The sequence below is a fragment of the Macrobrachium nipponense genome, chromosome 7, assembly GCF_015104395.2.
Source record: "Macrobrachium nipponense isolate FS-2020 chromosome 7, ASM1510439v2, whole genome shotgun sequence".
NCBI lineage: Eukaryota > Metazoa > Arthropoda > Malacostraca > Decapoda > Palaemonidae > Macrobrachium > Macrobrachium nipponense.
The window spans coordinates 46,685,721-46,699,811 of NC_061109.1; the positions used below are offsets into that span (position 1 = coordinate 46,685,721).

General features: G+C 36.0%; 3 protein-coding genes across 7 annotated transcripts in view; 1 reads left to right on the forward strand and 2 right to left on the reverse strand.

The window, feature by feature from the left end:
• The first annotated feature begins 417 nt into the window (after positions 1-417).
• LOC135217588 (uncharacterized) lies at positions 418-1,185 on the forward strand. The gene is made up of 2 exons (XM_064253551.1): positions 418-861; positions 1,165-1,185. The coding sequence occupies exons 1-2, from the start codon at positions 418-420 to the stop codon at positions 1,183-1,185; spliced, it is 465 nt and encodes a 154-aa protein (XP_064109621.1).
• Positions 1,186-1,473: 288 nt separating this feature from the next.
• On the reverse strand, positions 1,474-5,660 carry LOC135217767 (uncharacterized). The gene is made up of 2 exons (XM_064253791.1): positions 3,829-5,660; positions 1,474-2,467 (listed from the first exon to the last, which is right to left on the reverse strand). Exons 1-2 carry the CDS (start codon positions 4,261-4,263, stop codon positions 2,012-2,014), a joined length of 891 nt encoding a protein of 296 aa, XP_064109861.1. The 5' UTR covers positions 4,264-5,660; the 3' UTR covers positions 1,474-2,011.
• Positions 5,661-7,009: 1,349 nt separating this feature from the next.
• LOC135217454 (GATOR2 complex protein WDR59-like) overlaps positions 7,010-14,091 on the reverse strand; it is a gene marked incomplete in the record, with an annotated part of 356,363 nt that continues 349,281 nt past the window's right edge. For all 5 annotated transcript variants that reach the window (XM_064253332.1, XM_064253330.1, XM_064253331.1 and 2 more), the window contains 2 exon segments: positions 7,010-10,253; positions 12,564-12,717. In XM_064253332.1, the coding sequence (XP_064109402.1) occupies positions 10,117-10,253; positions 12,564-12,717 (291 nt within the window).

Genomic DNA, 14,091 nt, shown 5'->3' on the forward strand with positions numbered 1-14,091 from the left:
TTAACTTAAGCCAATGAAATATGGCAAACAATGGGTGTTCTTAAGTATTTCTTTAGTCCTATCACTTTTATTATAAAGTCTTCATACATTTAAATTAGCAAGGAGCCAAAATATAAGCTGGAAAATAAATTCCTATTTATTTTTCATTGGTTAGTTATTAAGGATTTCAAGACTGGCAACACATGTAAAGGCCTGTCCACACGATCGGGCTTGATCGGCGGACTTCCCCTCTAACGGGCACACTTGACGGGCAAACCGTCAAATTGCCCGATGGGTCTTGTAGCAAAATCACCATGGTGGTGCCCGATGGCTTGAGCTTCGACCCTGGCAGACGTACGATATCATGGTGTTCCCATAGCAGGCTTGTCTTCCACACGATATATCACTGTAACACAGGTCACACCATAGTAACTTGCGATGTCTAATTCGGAGACCTTCAGTGAGCCCCTTTCCATTTACTGGTCAAAGCCTGTTACACGCACGTTGATTGAACTTTATCGACAAAATCTATGTTTATGGAATGTGAAACTGAAGAGTTACAAAAACAGAGACAAGCGCATTACATCACTGAAGGCCATTGCTGCTGAGATACGGGAACAAGGTGCTGCAGTTACGACAGATGACATAAAAAAGAATATAGACACGCTACGAAACCAGTTTAGGCGTGAATTTAAGAAAATGAAGGATTCACAAAGGTCAGGAGCTGGGACTGACAATCTTTATTCCCCAAAATTATGGTGTTACGATGACCTGGCATTCCTCACTGATAGTGATACAATAAGACCCTCAGTGTCAAATATGGACAGAAGCCACAGTACCGAGGATGGACACAAAACGTCTGGAGATACATCTGATAGTGAGGTACGTTCACATGTTTTCCTCCCAGTCTCATTCTCTCTCTCTCTCTCTCTCTCTCTCCCCAGCTGCTAGAGGGAGAACACCTACTGTACACTAAAACATAATCAAAACTTTACCGTCATACCAACCTGTCCCCCTACACTCATAGCACCCCCTACCACTACATCCCAAGCTTCCCCTGGCACTAGATTACATTGTAAACAAAAATAAATAAATAATTTATACCCAAGGTAAGACCTATACCTCTACTCCGTTAAATAATAAACCGTCCATTTGAAACTGACACTGCTCTCACTTTGTAAATAGGTCGACCTGCAGCTCAGCTAAGGGAGGTGGGGTTGGAGAAATCCCACCCCACCTCCGGTCTCGGGTCAGTTGCACTGGATAATTGATACCTCCACACCCGCTAGTTAAAGCTATTTAAACACATTCATTCCCATTCTTCCTTCCTTCCTTCCTGGCAAACAGTATGGTTACTAGGAAAATAACTCAAAATATTTTATTGTGTAATACATATTTGTTATTTTGTGTTTATTACAAAACACACTACATGTTATTTGATACAAAATATTATATAAATGACAACGTAAATGAAATAAAAAAACTAAACCGTTAATAATCGAAACCTCTGCATATACAGTTTATAACACAGTACCTATCATCCTTAAATTTGTTTTTTGAAGCTGAACTGACACACTGATAATAAGGAAAAGTGATACATGAAACCTACAGTATGCACCAAATGTACTGAGACATTGATAAGTAATACATTCCAGGAATATGGAATGGTATCTAATTATTGGATTTGTATAGCTTTGTATTGCCATGGCACAGCACCTTCATCATTGAAATACTCCATAAATTCATGGCGTACAGTTTGGCCGGCTGTACTTGTATTGCCTCCTGTTCTTTGCAATCGTAACAAGTGGGGAGTTTCACGCCAACCACCAGGGATAATTGTACACCTTGCAATGTCTTCAGAATCCAAAGACCCTTCAGGCGTATATTGTGTGACATGGTCACGTCTGAGAAAATTATGCAAAGCAGTGCATGCTAACACCATCATTTCAACTTTGCTTGGCGACAAGTATATAGTTGACAGGAAAACTCTAAATCGGTTGGCCAATATCCCAAAAGCATTCTCAACTGTACGTCAAGCCCTAGATAACCGATAGGAAAAATTGCGTTCCCTATTACTTTGAGTTCGGTGTGAGAACGGTTTCATAATGTGCCGTTGCAAGGGGAAGGCGTTGTCTGCCACAAACACACACGGTAGCCTCCTCTCACTTCCTTTGGGCTTTCTGTCACTAGGGAGACCTGATGCTTCTGTGGCAATACAACTACTGATATGTGTATTGTCCCACACACCGCCGTCTGACACCCGCCCATTGCAGCCAATATCAACATAAAGAAACTCACAATTGGCATCAGTTATGGCCATGAGTACAATGCTGTGGGTAAATTTATAATTATAGTAATATGAACCACTGCCCTGTGGAGGCGTTATTAGGATATGCTTTCCATCAATGGCTCCAATACAGTTGGGGAAGTTCCACCGTGTTTCGAACCCACGTGCCACACGCATCCACTCGTCTGGTGTGGTAGGTGTCTGTCAAAATGTAAAAAGAAAAATACCCTGTTATTATAGCATTTTTCCTATGAGTTTGAGAGGCCATGTGGCCACATTTTACGGTAATCAGTATAAAAGTTGACAGTGTTGTGCCTACCCTGCCCTAATATTCTATCTTATAGTGGATTACCTAATATGAATAATAGGCGTTTGTCCTGGACAAATGGAGCTCAAGTCCGAAATGATTGGGTAGGATAGGAACGATTAACAGTGACGTCATTGATGTGTCAGTGCACAGGCCTCTTCCATCCCCCACCCCACAGAGGTAGGAGTTCGTCCATGCCCACCCCTACCCCCTCCCTTTCGCTCTCTCATCCCCCCCCATCTCTCTCTCTCTCTCTCTCTCTCTCTCTGTCTTATAATGTACTGCCTATAGTCATTATTAATTTTCTCCTTTATTTAGCCCTCACAATATTATGTGTATCTATGAATGTTATGAATCCCTATCAATCTATGTGAATCCGTAATTTATTGGCATGCAACCATACGTAACCCAATATGTCTTTCATTCTAGATCTTTATCGATCCGATAATTTGTGTTATTGATGATGCTCAGCCTACACCTGGGACTTCTGATATCCCAACTGGTGAACCTGTGGAATCAGACACGCTTGTGCCTGGACCCTCACATCGAAGACCCGCAAAAAAACAAAAAAAAACACAGAGTATCGACGAGACCCAACTCCTGCAAGAGGCGTATAATGAGCTAAAGTCGTTGTCCCAAGGTGAAAATACTTTCTCCGCTTTTGGAACTGTCGTCTCTAATAATTTAAATGAAATGAATGGTGAAAACCAGATATATGCTCAAAAACTAATGAATGAAATTATTTTTCTCGGCCGACTTGGAAGGCTTTCTTCATCTACAATGATTGTTGAATAATTTGCTCATAAATAATTATCATGTAACCATGATGGAACAAATGTCCGTAAATATCTACATCCGTATATATTGATTATATATAGGCTTCATAATAATGTCATTAAGTTAAGTTGACGGTGTTAATAATTTATTTTGTATAGTACACGATTTACTTATGTTGACGGTGTTACCAATTTATTTTGTATCGTACACGATTCACTTTTCTTTGGTAAACTACAGTATAGTACATGTATTGACATAATATACGGTTATTGGACTAGGTAGTCATTGAAAGACAACGGGAATGCACGAATGAATGAGAGAGAGGGGGGGACATACAGATCGGTCTACCTGTGACGTCAAGGAAGAGCTGACCCTTCAGGTGGGAGGTAAATTAGCTAACTAGGTAAACCAGTATTTCCTTGTCTTTGGGTATATAATTACACAATGTACTGATCAGTTCAATAAATAGTAAACTCACCTGCAAGTAGTCATCCTTTAGTACCTCATATATGGCCCGACATGTTTCTGGGATTATGCGTGACAAGCTTTGTTTGGATATACGTGTAGAATACTGCAGTGCTGAATACGTACATCCTGTTGCCAAAAATCTTAGCGTTGCCTCCAGACGACCTCCTGTTGTTATACGCTGTCTCATGTGTGTGTCTTTTTTCATAATGTATGACTCCAGCTTTCCTAGTAAAGTATAAAACGTGCTTACACTCATTCTCAAATAGTCTCTGAAATCTTTTTCATGGCCATCTTGTAGTTCCTGTAGTATGGTTGTGTGGCTGCCATATACATGTCTTTTAGTGAGCCATTCTTTGCACCATATTCTCTTCTTTTTTTTCTTTTTCATTAGACACAAAGCAATTATGATGCTACACAATATCTTCCTCTTTGCGGTAGCCACCATGGTTATTGTACCGCAATGAGGTGGCTGTGACTGAACACACTACTGGCATCGTCGGGCACGCCCACCTCTCCTCGCCTCACCTGTGTGGACAACATTCATGTGAAAGCCCGCCAGAATTTGCCCGTCAACCCCAAAGCACGACGATCAGGCCCGCTCGTGTGGACAGGCCTTAACTCTCAGTTGGCTATATCATCTAGTATGTGTTTAGGTGAAATATGCAAAACATTCTCAAAATACCGAGTAGTTTAAAAGACCAATGAGTGAAATCCCAGGTCTCATAATATTTGTTCATATCTAAAATGTACAATTTGGAGAAAGGTTAAGTTGAAGATGAGCTTCAAAATATAAACTAGTATGATGATGATGACACAGGAGTGAATACTGCAGAATTCCTATCACTTAGTGAAAGTCATCCTTCATGAAATTGGCCAAGAATAAAGGGCATGCAAAATTATATCTGATGATCAAAAGCATGTTTCATGAAACAAGATGGGGAAATCAAGAGTAATTTGTAGCTGGACCAAACAGAAATCAAAACAATGGATAACGATGGTATGTATGATTATCTTTACATTGAAGAAAGTGTGAATCACATAAGCTATACGCTTAAAGTGGATTAATTAGTAAAAAATAATAAAGAAATTTACCAGATTCTCTGTTTCTCTAAGATATTGTTCCCATCTAAGAGTCGTGTTACCAAAGCAGCTGAATGAAACCAGAATTGAAATATTACTGCATTTACTTTTTTGGATATGAAGTGAGGTTGTGTCTGCATTCTTCTCTACACTTTTTCTAGTTCTTGAATTATGCTAAGGTCACACATTCACGTATCAACGCACGCACGCCCATGCATGAGCGGAAATTGGTAGTTGGCAACAGCTTACGTCAGTAAACCGTAAATGTAACGTAAAACACACGTAAAATCGTAGATGTACGGTGACGGGTCGTCCGGTCGCTAAGCTCCGCCCACTAGGTCGCCGTAGCCCACTCCAGTTTTGAAATGTTCAAAACAAGTCGTGGGTGGTCACGCCAAATGTCACCTGACGTAGCTCCAGGCATTGCACGTGGGAGCCACGGTTACTGCTGCGGGGTAAGCGCTAGGGTCACCAGCATCGTTCGCCGTCGTTGTTTTCTTTCAATGGCGAAGCACGCGGGCCTCCTCATTGCGCTGTAGCCTACGGCGAAACCGATTAACACATTTACAACCCTGTACGACATGGCAACGCTGTAGCGTGATATAAAAGGTCAGGTCGGCGCCCTCAGGTCAGCTGTTGTTTCCGTCTCCCGAAACCAGCAGTTTCCTTCAAGCACTCTCCAAAGCGCCCTTCAAGATGCCGAACCTCCTAAAACAACCAAGGAAGGGACCATCAACGTCACATCTTGCAGGACCTTCTTTCGGCCCAGAAAAGACTCCTACAGCCACGTCTACAACCACTCCTGCAGACATTCAGGACAGGGAAAAAGGCAACTTCCACCTACAGGAGTCGGAGTTGGATGAGATTCTGACTGATTTGTTTCTTCTGAATAGCAGTCTTACAATAATGGTGTAACAAATAATGTAAATATTTGAGAGGAATTCCTATATACATCTAAAAAATATTATCTTGAATAGGTAAAATTCCTATTTATTTCCAAGAATGTTTGATAAGTTATTAGATGTTATTCAATATCGCTTAAATATAAATCGCCCATAGTCAACAGTTTTATAAGTCTAAGTGTATGTCTGAATGGTAAAATCGAAGCAAGAAAATTCTAGTGCTAGTCTTATATACTACTTATCCTTTGTTCATTTATTTGTGATGTTACATTAATTACATATTATATATATTACAGATAGCTACTATCAAAAAGTTACCATAAAACTAAAATGGATTAATTTGTAGGAAAACAACGAAGAGACGAGCTGTTACAATGATTGTTTACGGAACGGCAAGCTCTGTTCACAAGCCCGCCTTTTTGTACCCTGCGGCACCACAACGGTTGGCGTGGTCTTGACGTGAAGTTGACGTACATAGAACATTACAATATCGACGTTAGTTTCAGGTAGACGTCCGACCTTGCTTTCTTTGCGCGTACAATTGCGGCGCAATTTACGGTGCAGGCTTTACGTCCGTTAGCCCGTGTCCTGTTTACCAGCTGTTCAAGGTCATTTCACTGCGATGATGCCCACGATCCACATACGTGGGCATACGCCGTCGTGATACGTGAATGTGTGACCCCAGCATTAGAAGTGAAGCCTCCATGGATCCTGCTCTGTGGATGACAGTGATTTAAGACAGACAAAAAGCATGATTAGATGAGTGAGATAAACTCATTATTTAATTTGAAGAGCACTAACAAAAATTTTAAATGTCTATATGATCATAGAACTAACTACATATGCTGAAAACTAAAGTACTTTGAATTTAAAGCCATTTTTGTTTACACACATACCTGAGACTTGGAAAATTATGATCAAATGTAGTAAGGTAATAAATACTATGTTCCGATTTACTCATTTTTATTATCACAGATATAAAAATTTATGAGCAGACTTCTAAATTTCAATAATCAATAATCAATCTAAAAAATTTAATAAAAATACTGAACTTACCTATGTCAAATCTTTTATCATCTTATACTTTCTTAAAATATAGAATACATGAATTTTATGATGTCAAATCTTTTAAATCATTTTTCTATATTTCTTAAAATATAGGAATACATTGGAATTTATGATCGCAAATTTCTTTAAATCATTTCTTATACTTTCTTAAAATATAGAATACATGAATTTTATGTATCTCCTTAATCTTTAAGTACACACTCCAATATTTCAGCACCAAATCACAACATTGATATGATTGGTTCTAAATCAAAATATACGCAATACCCTAAATATATTGGGATTATATAGCAACAATGTAACTTCCATAAGAATTACGAAATGTTATATTCAAGAAAGTGTTCTATTAAAATGTCAGTGCTTAAAAAACAAGTATTCAGCCTATTGCATTTAAAAAAAAATTAGATTTCTGAATCTTAAGCTAAGCAACAAATCTCTGTCCATTCACTACATGGTTATGCTTCAGTATTGAAGAATCACCTGGTATTTTAGAAAGTTAAAAAGTTCTTTTTCTTCTATGTCTTAATGACTCATTGTTAAGGGTCTCATTTCATTTTTTTATTTACGCATATTTTCTTTAATCACCCATTCAAATATGTACTCCAATTTTATTATAACGTTCTTCTCTGCTTGTGCACTTCATGACGAAAAGATTGAGAGTTAGAATCCAACTGGTAATAAATAACCACTGACTTGACACTAATATGAAGTTTACAACTTTTACAAAAATCATGTAATGTAAAAAGGTATATATAAATTCACCTTTATTTGTTTAATCAGTCCCTAATATGATGGTGAAAAATACAAATTTTTGTGCAAAATTACAGATTTTCACTATTCTGACTCTGCATCAAAGGCTTCATTTACATGATATTGTTATGCATATAACTAACAATACTGTATACTTGCAAATCATTTTGTACTATTGGCAATACTTATCAGCTACTGACAATGCAAACAGTATAGATAAAAAAGGTAACTTTTTAGGGATGCTCTACATATATAGTCCTGTTATAAAGTATACAGGCATAGGAAGAGAACATCAGTAATACAAATGCTGTAAAACTATTAAAAGGAAAAGCTGGATGGTTAGACAAATATGGCTTTATAGATCAATGTGTATTTATAAATTCTTGTGAAATATCGCATGATAATATTGAAAATCAACAACAGTAATCACATATAATGTATGCATAACATACATAGTCTGTATGCTACTACTATACTATTATTCATCTGTAGCAGTGATATTTAGTTTGTCAACACAGAATACTGTTGAACTGCTTGAAGTTTGAATACTGTTGAACTGCTTGAAGTTTGAAGCTATGCTTTTCTATTACCATCCACTTGAGGAAATTATGGAAGTCAGTGAATCATCTATCAATTAAATTTTATGGCTAATAAACTTCTATTCATAAATAACTTGCTTAAGTTTTCAATGGGTAGGCTCACCTAGCAAAAGGTGCTGTACTGTTTAAATTAACCAATGATAACCTAAAGCCAAATAATTTTTTGTGCATTTAGTATTGCATTACATCTGAAATGAAATACTGAAATAACATTTCACAAATATGTAAAATTACTGACATGTTCTATTTCAGTAATGGGGTAAAAAAAGTATAGAGAACTGAAGATACCATAACTAAGCATTTGTTATTTTCAACAAGACAACCTATACCTTATCCTGAGAAATAAAAATAAAATCCAAAGTACTGAAGTATCTAAATACAAAATTCTGAAAAAAATATAGGCCGCTTTTTTAAGTGGGGTCTCTCAATTATGATCTTTTGTTACATTGACTTGGATTTTAAGATTCTGTTTCATTAACACACCTTCAAAAAATCAACACTGCATGGAATTGTACAGATCAAGAATCGAGCATTTAAACCTTTGCACTGCAACAAGTCAAGAATACCATTTGAAAATATAGCAAAAACCAAAGGAAAGATTTACACATTGTACATACCCCAAAAATTTTGTTGCACATCTAAGTAAAACAAAGGTTCCATAATCAGTGTTAATAAAACAAAGTGCCCTTTTCTTAAAGTGAGTACCATTTACAAATCACTATTGTAATGAATATTATATTGTCTAACCTTTACTTACAGAGAGGATATTGTATCTTGGCAACACTGTTTTTGCATTAATCTGTATACATGAGCAGTTAAGAAGTTGAAAAAAAATATTCCTTGAAGTTGCTGCAAATAAATTAAAAAACTAAAAATTATACTACATAAACTGAAATGCTCTACTTTGTTCAACCTGTGTGATATCTAAATATACATAGAATTAATAAGACCTGGATTTTATATATTAACTAATCAGTAAATTTATATAAACTACAATATATACTGTAGGAAGATCTATATATATATATATATATATAATAATAGGAACTCTTCGATTATTGAACATATAAAAAGGCTAAGCATGGAAAGACCACACATTGATGAAATAAGGTTTGAAAGAGTATTATATAAATAGAAAAAAATCAATGTAAAAAGAAATATAAAATTTTCTCTTATAAATGCACAAAACGTTTAGTTTAAACTGACCACCGTGTTCTTAAAGTTTCCTCTTCAACTCTGTCTTTTGACTGAAAGCTACCATGGAAATGGCACAACTCTGAGCCTTGCTAACCTTAAGGAAAATGCTTTTAAAATAAGTAAGCATCTACAAGAAAGTTACCTTGTGATGAATAGGTATAGGGTAAGGATTCAGTGTACATTTGCCACCAGTGGCACTTGAGCTCATACAAAGAATATTTTATTACAGAGAGCAATTTATAGTTAAAGAATCACAACTGCAAAAACTACTACTCTACCTACATTATACCAAAAGACATTGCAATAGATATTACAGTTATGGAAACCGATGTTTGACTTCACTTTCTCCAGGTCAAATTATCTGATGTTAACATCATCATAGAAAGATATTGTTGACTAAAATGAAAGAAAAAACTTGAGACTGTAACGTTGTGTAAAAAAAATGAAAAACCCACTCTTTACCCAGTCACACCTCTGGTAACAAGAGAATGAAGTTTGCTATAGCTGGCAAATCACAGAGTGTGGCTACTGATAGATATCAAGGAAAAAAACTATCAGCCAAAATTGTACTTTTAGAATTGCACATAATCACGATATATCAGTTGACAGTAACATTGTTCTTGAAGTATTTCCTATTAATAAGAGTAAAAACTAAATACATGGTACAACAAAATTCTTGAAAATCCTTATGTGTGCAAATTATCATCTAAAAAGAGAGTCCATCTCTTTAATGCAGTCACAACCACAGCCTGTTGGGCATTCATTATGATCTCGAAACCAGTCCAGCAAATGGTATGTATGACCACCATGCCCGCAAACAACACAGAAGTTACTTGTGCCTGAAAACAACAATTTATAGACTGTGTCAGAGTAAACTTGTAAAAAACAGTACAGTAACCCTACCAACACTATGCCTTTTGTTGCACCTTTTCAGTGCGAACATGTAAATTCATTTTTACTAAATTGCACTGCATGAGAATAAAATTGCACAGGGGTGGATGGATGTGCACAAAAAACTGGTGCCCTGAGATTACTAAGTAGCTTAACCTGAACACTGAGCTAGTTCATTTTGCTCTAACAGAGCTGGCCAAAAGGCTTTTCTTTTTTAGCAATTAGGTTTAGATTTTACTGATCAAATTGCAGCTCTTAATAAATTTTATAATTTGGTTAATTGAAAATGATGATGCTTATGACAGAATTTCTGTAACTGGTTTGTTTCCAAACTTGATACTTGTTACTGATTGCAATTTAGACATGCCCATGAAAAAGGTTTAACAGTTAGTACATAAAGATTAGAGTGCATGGATTATTCATCAAATATCCATGGGTCAAACAAATATGACCATTTCTCAGGCGAGTCAAAAAAATTGCATAGATTTGTCCTTTTGATGTGAGGACTGCTATAATGTAACACCAGGTATGATTCTAATTTGTTACTGCCATGTTCACAGCTCCATATACCTATGTCTAATTTGTTACTGCCATGTTCACAGCTCCATATACCTATGTAAAAGGCACTGGTTTGTTAATAGTTAAAATTAGGTCGGCAAAGGGTGACTCATGTATACAGACTGTAATGAGTAGCAGTTCAGCCTCAGGTGTTTTGGAAAATGTAAAAACATTAGTGAATTCTTCAGGATGTTGGAACTAGACAAGTCATAACATTACCTAGCTTCTTTGGTGAGATTGGGGAGCACGCAAGTTGACCTGGTTTGTCGGAAGTCATATGATTGTGACCTCAAAAAAATGCAGGTGTGTGTATGTTAGTTTGTGCACCAAACAGGGCGTGTGTATGAGATGCAGATGGCACGTACATCGGAATTGTGAGTAGACTAGCGTGCATACGTCCATTAGGGCACATGGATGGTAATAAAGTGTGATGACTGACGGGGGCAATTAGACAACAAACTTTCGTAGTGGTCGCCAGAGGCTTTGGGAAGCCGAGGAGGCGTTTAGAAGATCCATCAAAAAGGTAACAAAAAAAGAAACTGAAAAAACTTTCGAATATTGTGAAGGGATTTGAAGTGCAGGAAAACACTTAGTTGGTTCATGGGACATTTACCTATTCTTTTATTTCTATGTTTGATAATTGTGATTTCCTTTACAGATGGATTCAGTTTGTCACTACCAAAAATGTATTCTCTATGTGACATTTATTTGAGAAAGACTGAGGGGTTTTGACAGTGAGAACAGTGTGTGGCAATATGCTCATCCAGAGCAGTAATGGTGTTTCTTGGTTTTGAGATTTTAAATTCCTTTTCTTTTTTTCATGTTAGCTCTTTTGGGAAAATAAAGACTATTCTTGTATTTCAAAAGTTTGAATTAGCCTAGATTTAATGACTGGTTTTACCTAAGGAATGTCAGGTTGCTGGGAATGTCAAAGGTAGGTCATGTTACTAGTTAAGATTTATCTCCTTTAATTGGACAGGGTCCATTTTACCTGTAACACATATACGTTTTGCCATTTATTGATTATTATGTAATGGTTTTTAGAGGTGATATGTATAATTGCTAACAGGAATACTACTGTAAATGTCACCTTGTCACAATAGCTATAAGTTTGGCAGCTATACTGGCTTCATTTCCTTTGATGCCTATATGAGCAGGAATAAAAAATATTTTGAAATTTTTACCATCTTGCATAATTTATCAAATTAAAATTTTATTCATTGTGCAAGGGTCTTTTTTGGATTTTAATAATATAGGGTTTCTATAGGACTTCTAGTCTATAAATGACACAATTCTGCAATAGTATACCTTTAACAATTTTAATGGTTGATCCTACGTCACCTTCATTTTCTTAAATGCATGTATCCTCAGTGAATAATTGCAAAAATTTTATATTTTTTTTCAATAACCGTTAGTGCTTCTGCAGTTTTCCAAAATCACTGAAAGCTACAAATTCCTGTTTGTGTTCTAAAATCTTAACTGCACAAGATTTGAGACACCTGCTGGAAAACATGGGGCCATATTAGGTAGAGAAATTTTTTTTTTTTTCTGGAGTTACTGCAAAAACTACACCCCACTGGAAGACTTGGATCCCCTCTATGCTTGTCTCCTTTAAAATCAAACTAATGCCAAAACTATTACAGTCTATCAAACCTCTTACACAAGTAAAATTCTAGAGGCAAACAATTTATGGAACGTACCCTTTAGAGCTATATGGCAAATTGAGCAAGTAAATGAAAAGCGACGACAGTAGAGACACTGAGGACCCTTAGCAGATTGTCCACAATGAACACAATCGGTTTGGAACTCTACACCTTTATGAACTGTAGGTGAAGTCTGCAAATACTTCAGAACCTGTACATAAAAAAACAACAAATATAGTGAAAACTCACAATGAACAATACAAAGTAATAAAAGCATTCATTAGTAATTCCCAGGTATTGTTTATTACAAAAGCTTTATGAACTTGATTGACAAAGAAAGAAATTCAGTATTTACTACAGCAAAAACTAGGATTATCATTCAAGATATCTAACAATGGATCAGAAAATGTTTTCAATAAATGCACACATTTAATAAAGCAATAACTAATATTTGTAAAAATATAATCAAGCAAGATCTGAAAATAAAGATTCAATCTTTATTTACTGAACTACTGTCACACTGATCCTATGAAAAATCACTCTCAAACATTTTTTACAGAGGTCATCCACTTACCTTATTAACACAATTACTGTTTAAAGTTAGTTATTTCTGACTCCGTAGAAACAAACAAACCTAGTACTTTAAAATTTGCTCATTATAAACAGATCTGTGGCACTTCCAGTTGTCTACTTATATACTGCTCATTATTTTGCTTGTATGCTATCATCATCTAAATTGAGAACAGTCCCATATTTTACCAAACCTCTTGTAGGGAGGTAGCTGGGGTTTCACTGCTATGATACAGCGCCCATTCCACTGACTAAAGCATACTACCATATTCACCAGCACAGAAGATGTATTTTTTCTATTAAAAAAAGTCAACAAAACTTATGATGATGAGTAACATATTCCAGCCTCAGACATGGACATGACCTGTGGTTTCTTTATCAAAGTTAAAACTCAGATACTTAGCACTTTGTAACATTCTATTTTGTATTACACAGATGAAAAATGAAAATGTCAAGATAAAAAAATATGACAGGAAAGAAAGCCTTTTTTGTGCTGATCAGATCTGCATTTATATGACTGAATGAGTTTGTTTGTGCAATTACATAAAGTTTCGGTAACTAAGGGCATTTGGATGGTGTAATGCTGACTTTTCTTTTCAACTAAATAACAATATCGTTACAAAGTAATTGTACCACACTTAAATTTATAGTATTACTAATAGTATATGAAAGCGCTTGTGTGTAAGAACATGAGAGAAAAGGAAAAGTTTTGAGAATCTTCAGACACACTTTCAAATGTTTGTTTAAATTCATTTGTATCATAAAACTGCATTATTTCAAGTACTTATGATGTGCTTAGATGCTGAAGTGATATATTTTTGTATGTCACACAAAATAAATACTAATACAGTACAGTCTCCAATTATGCGAGAATTTGGTCGATCCACGGCCTTGCAGAATTGGAAATTTGCAGATTTCGAAACACATACCTTATGGGAATAATTCCATTAGGGCCAAGGCAAACGGCAACTTACCCAGTCAAACTTTTTTATACTACCTATTTTCAATACTTTCT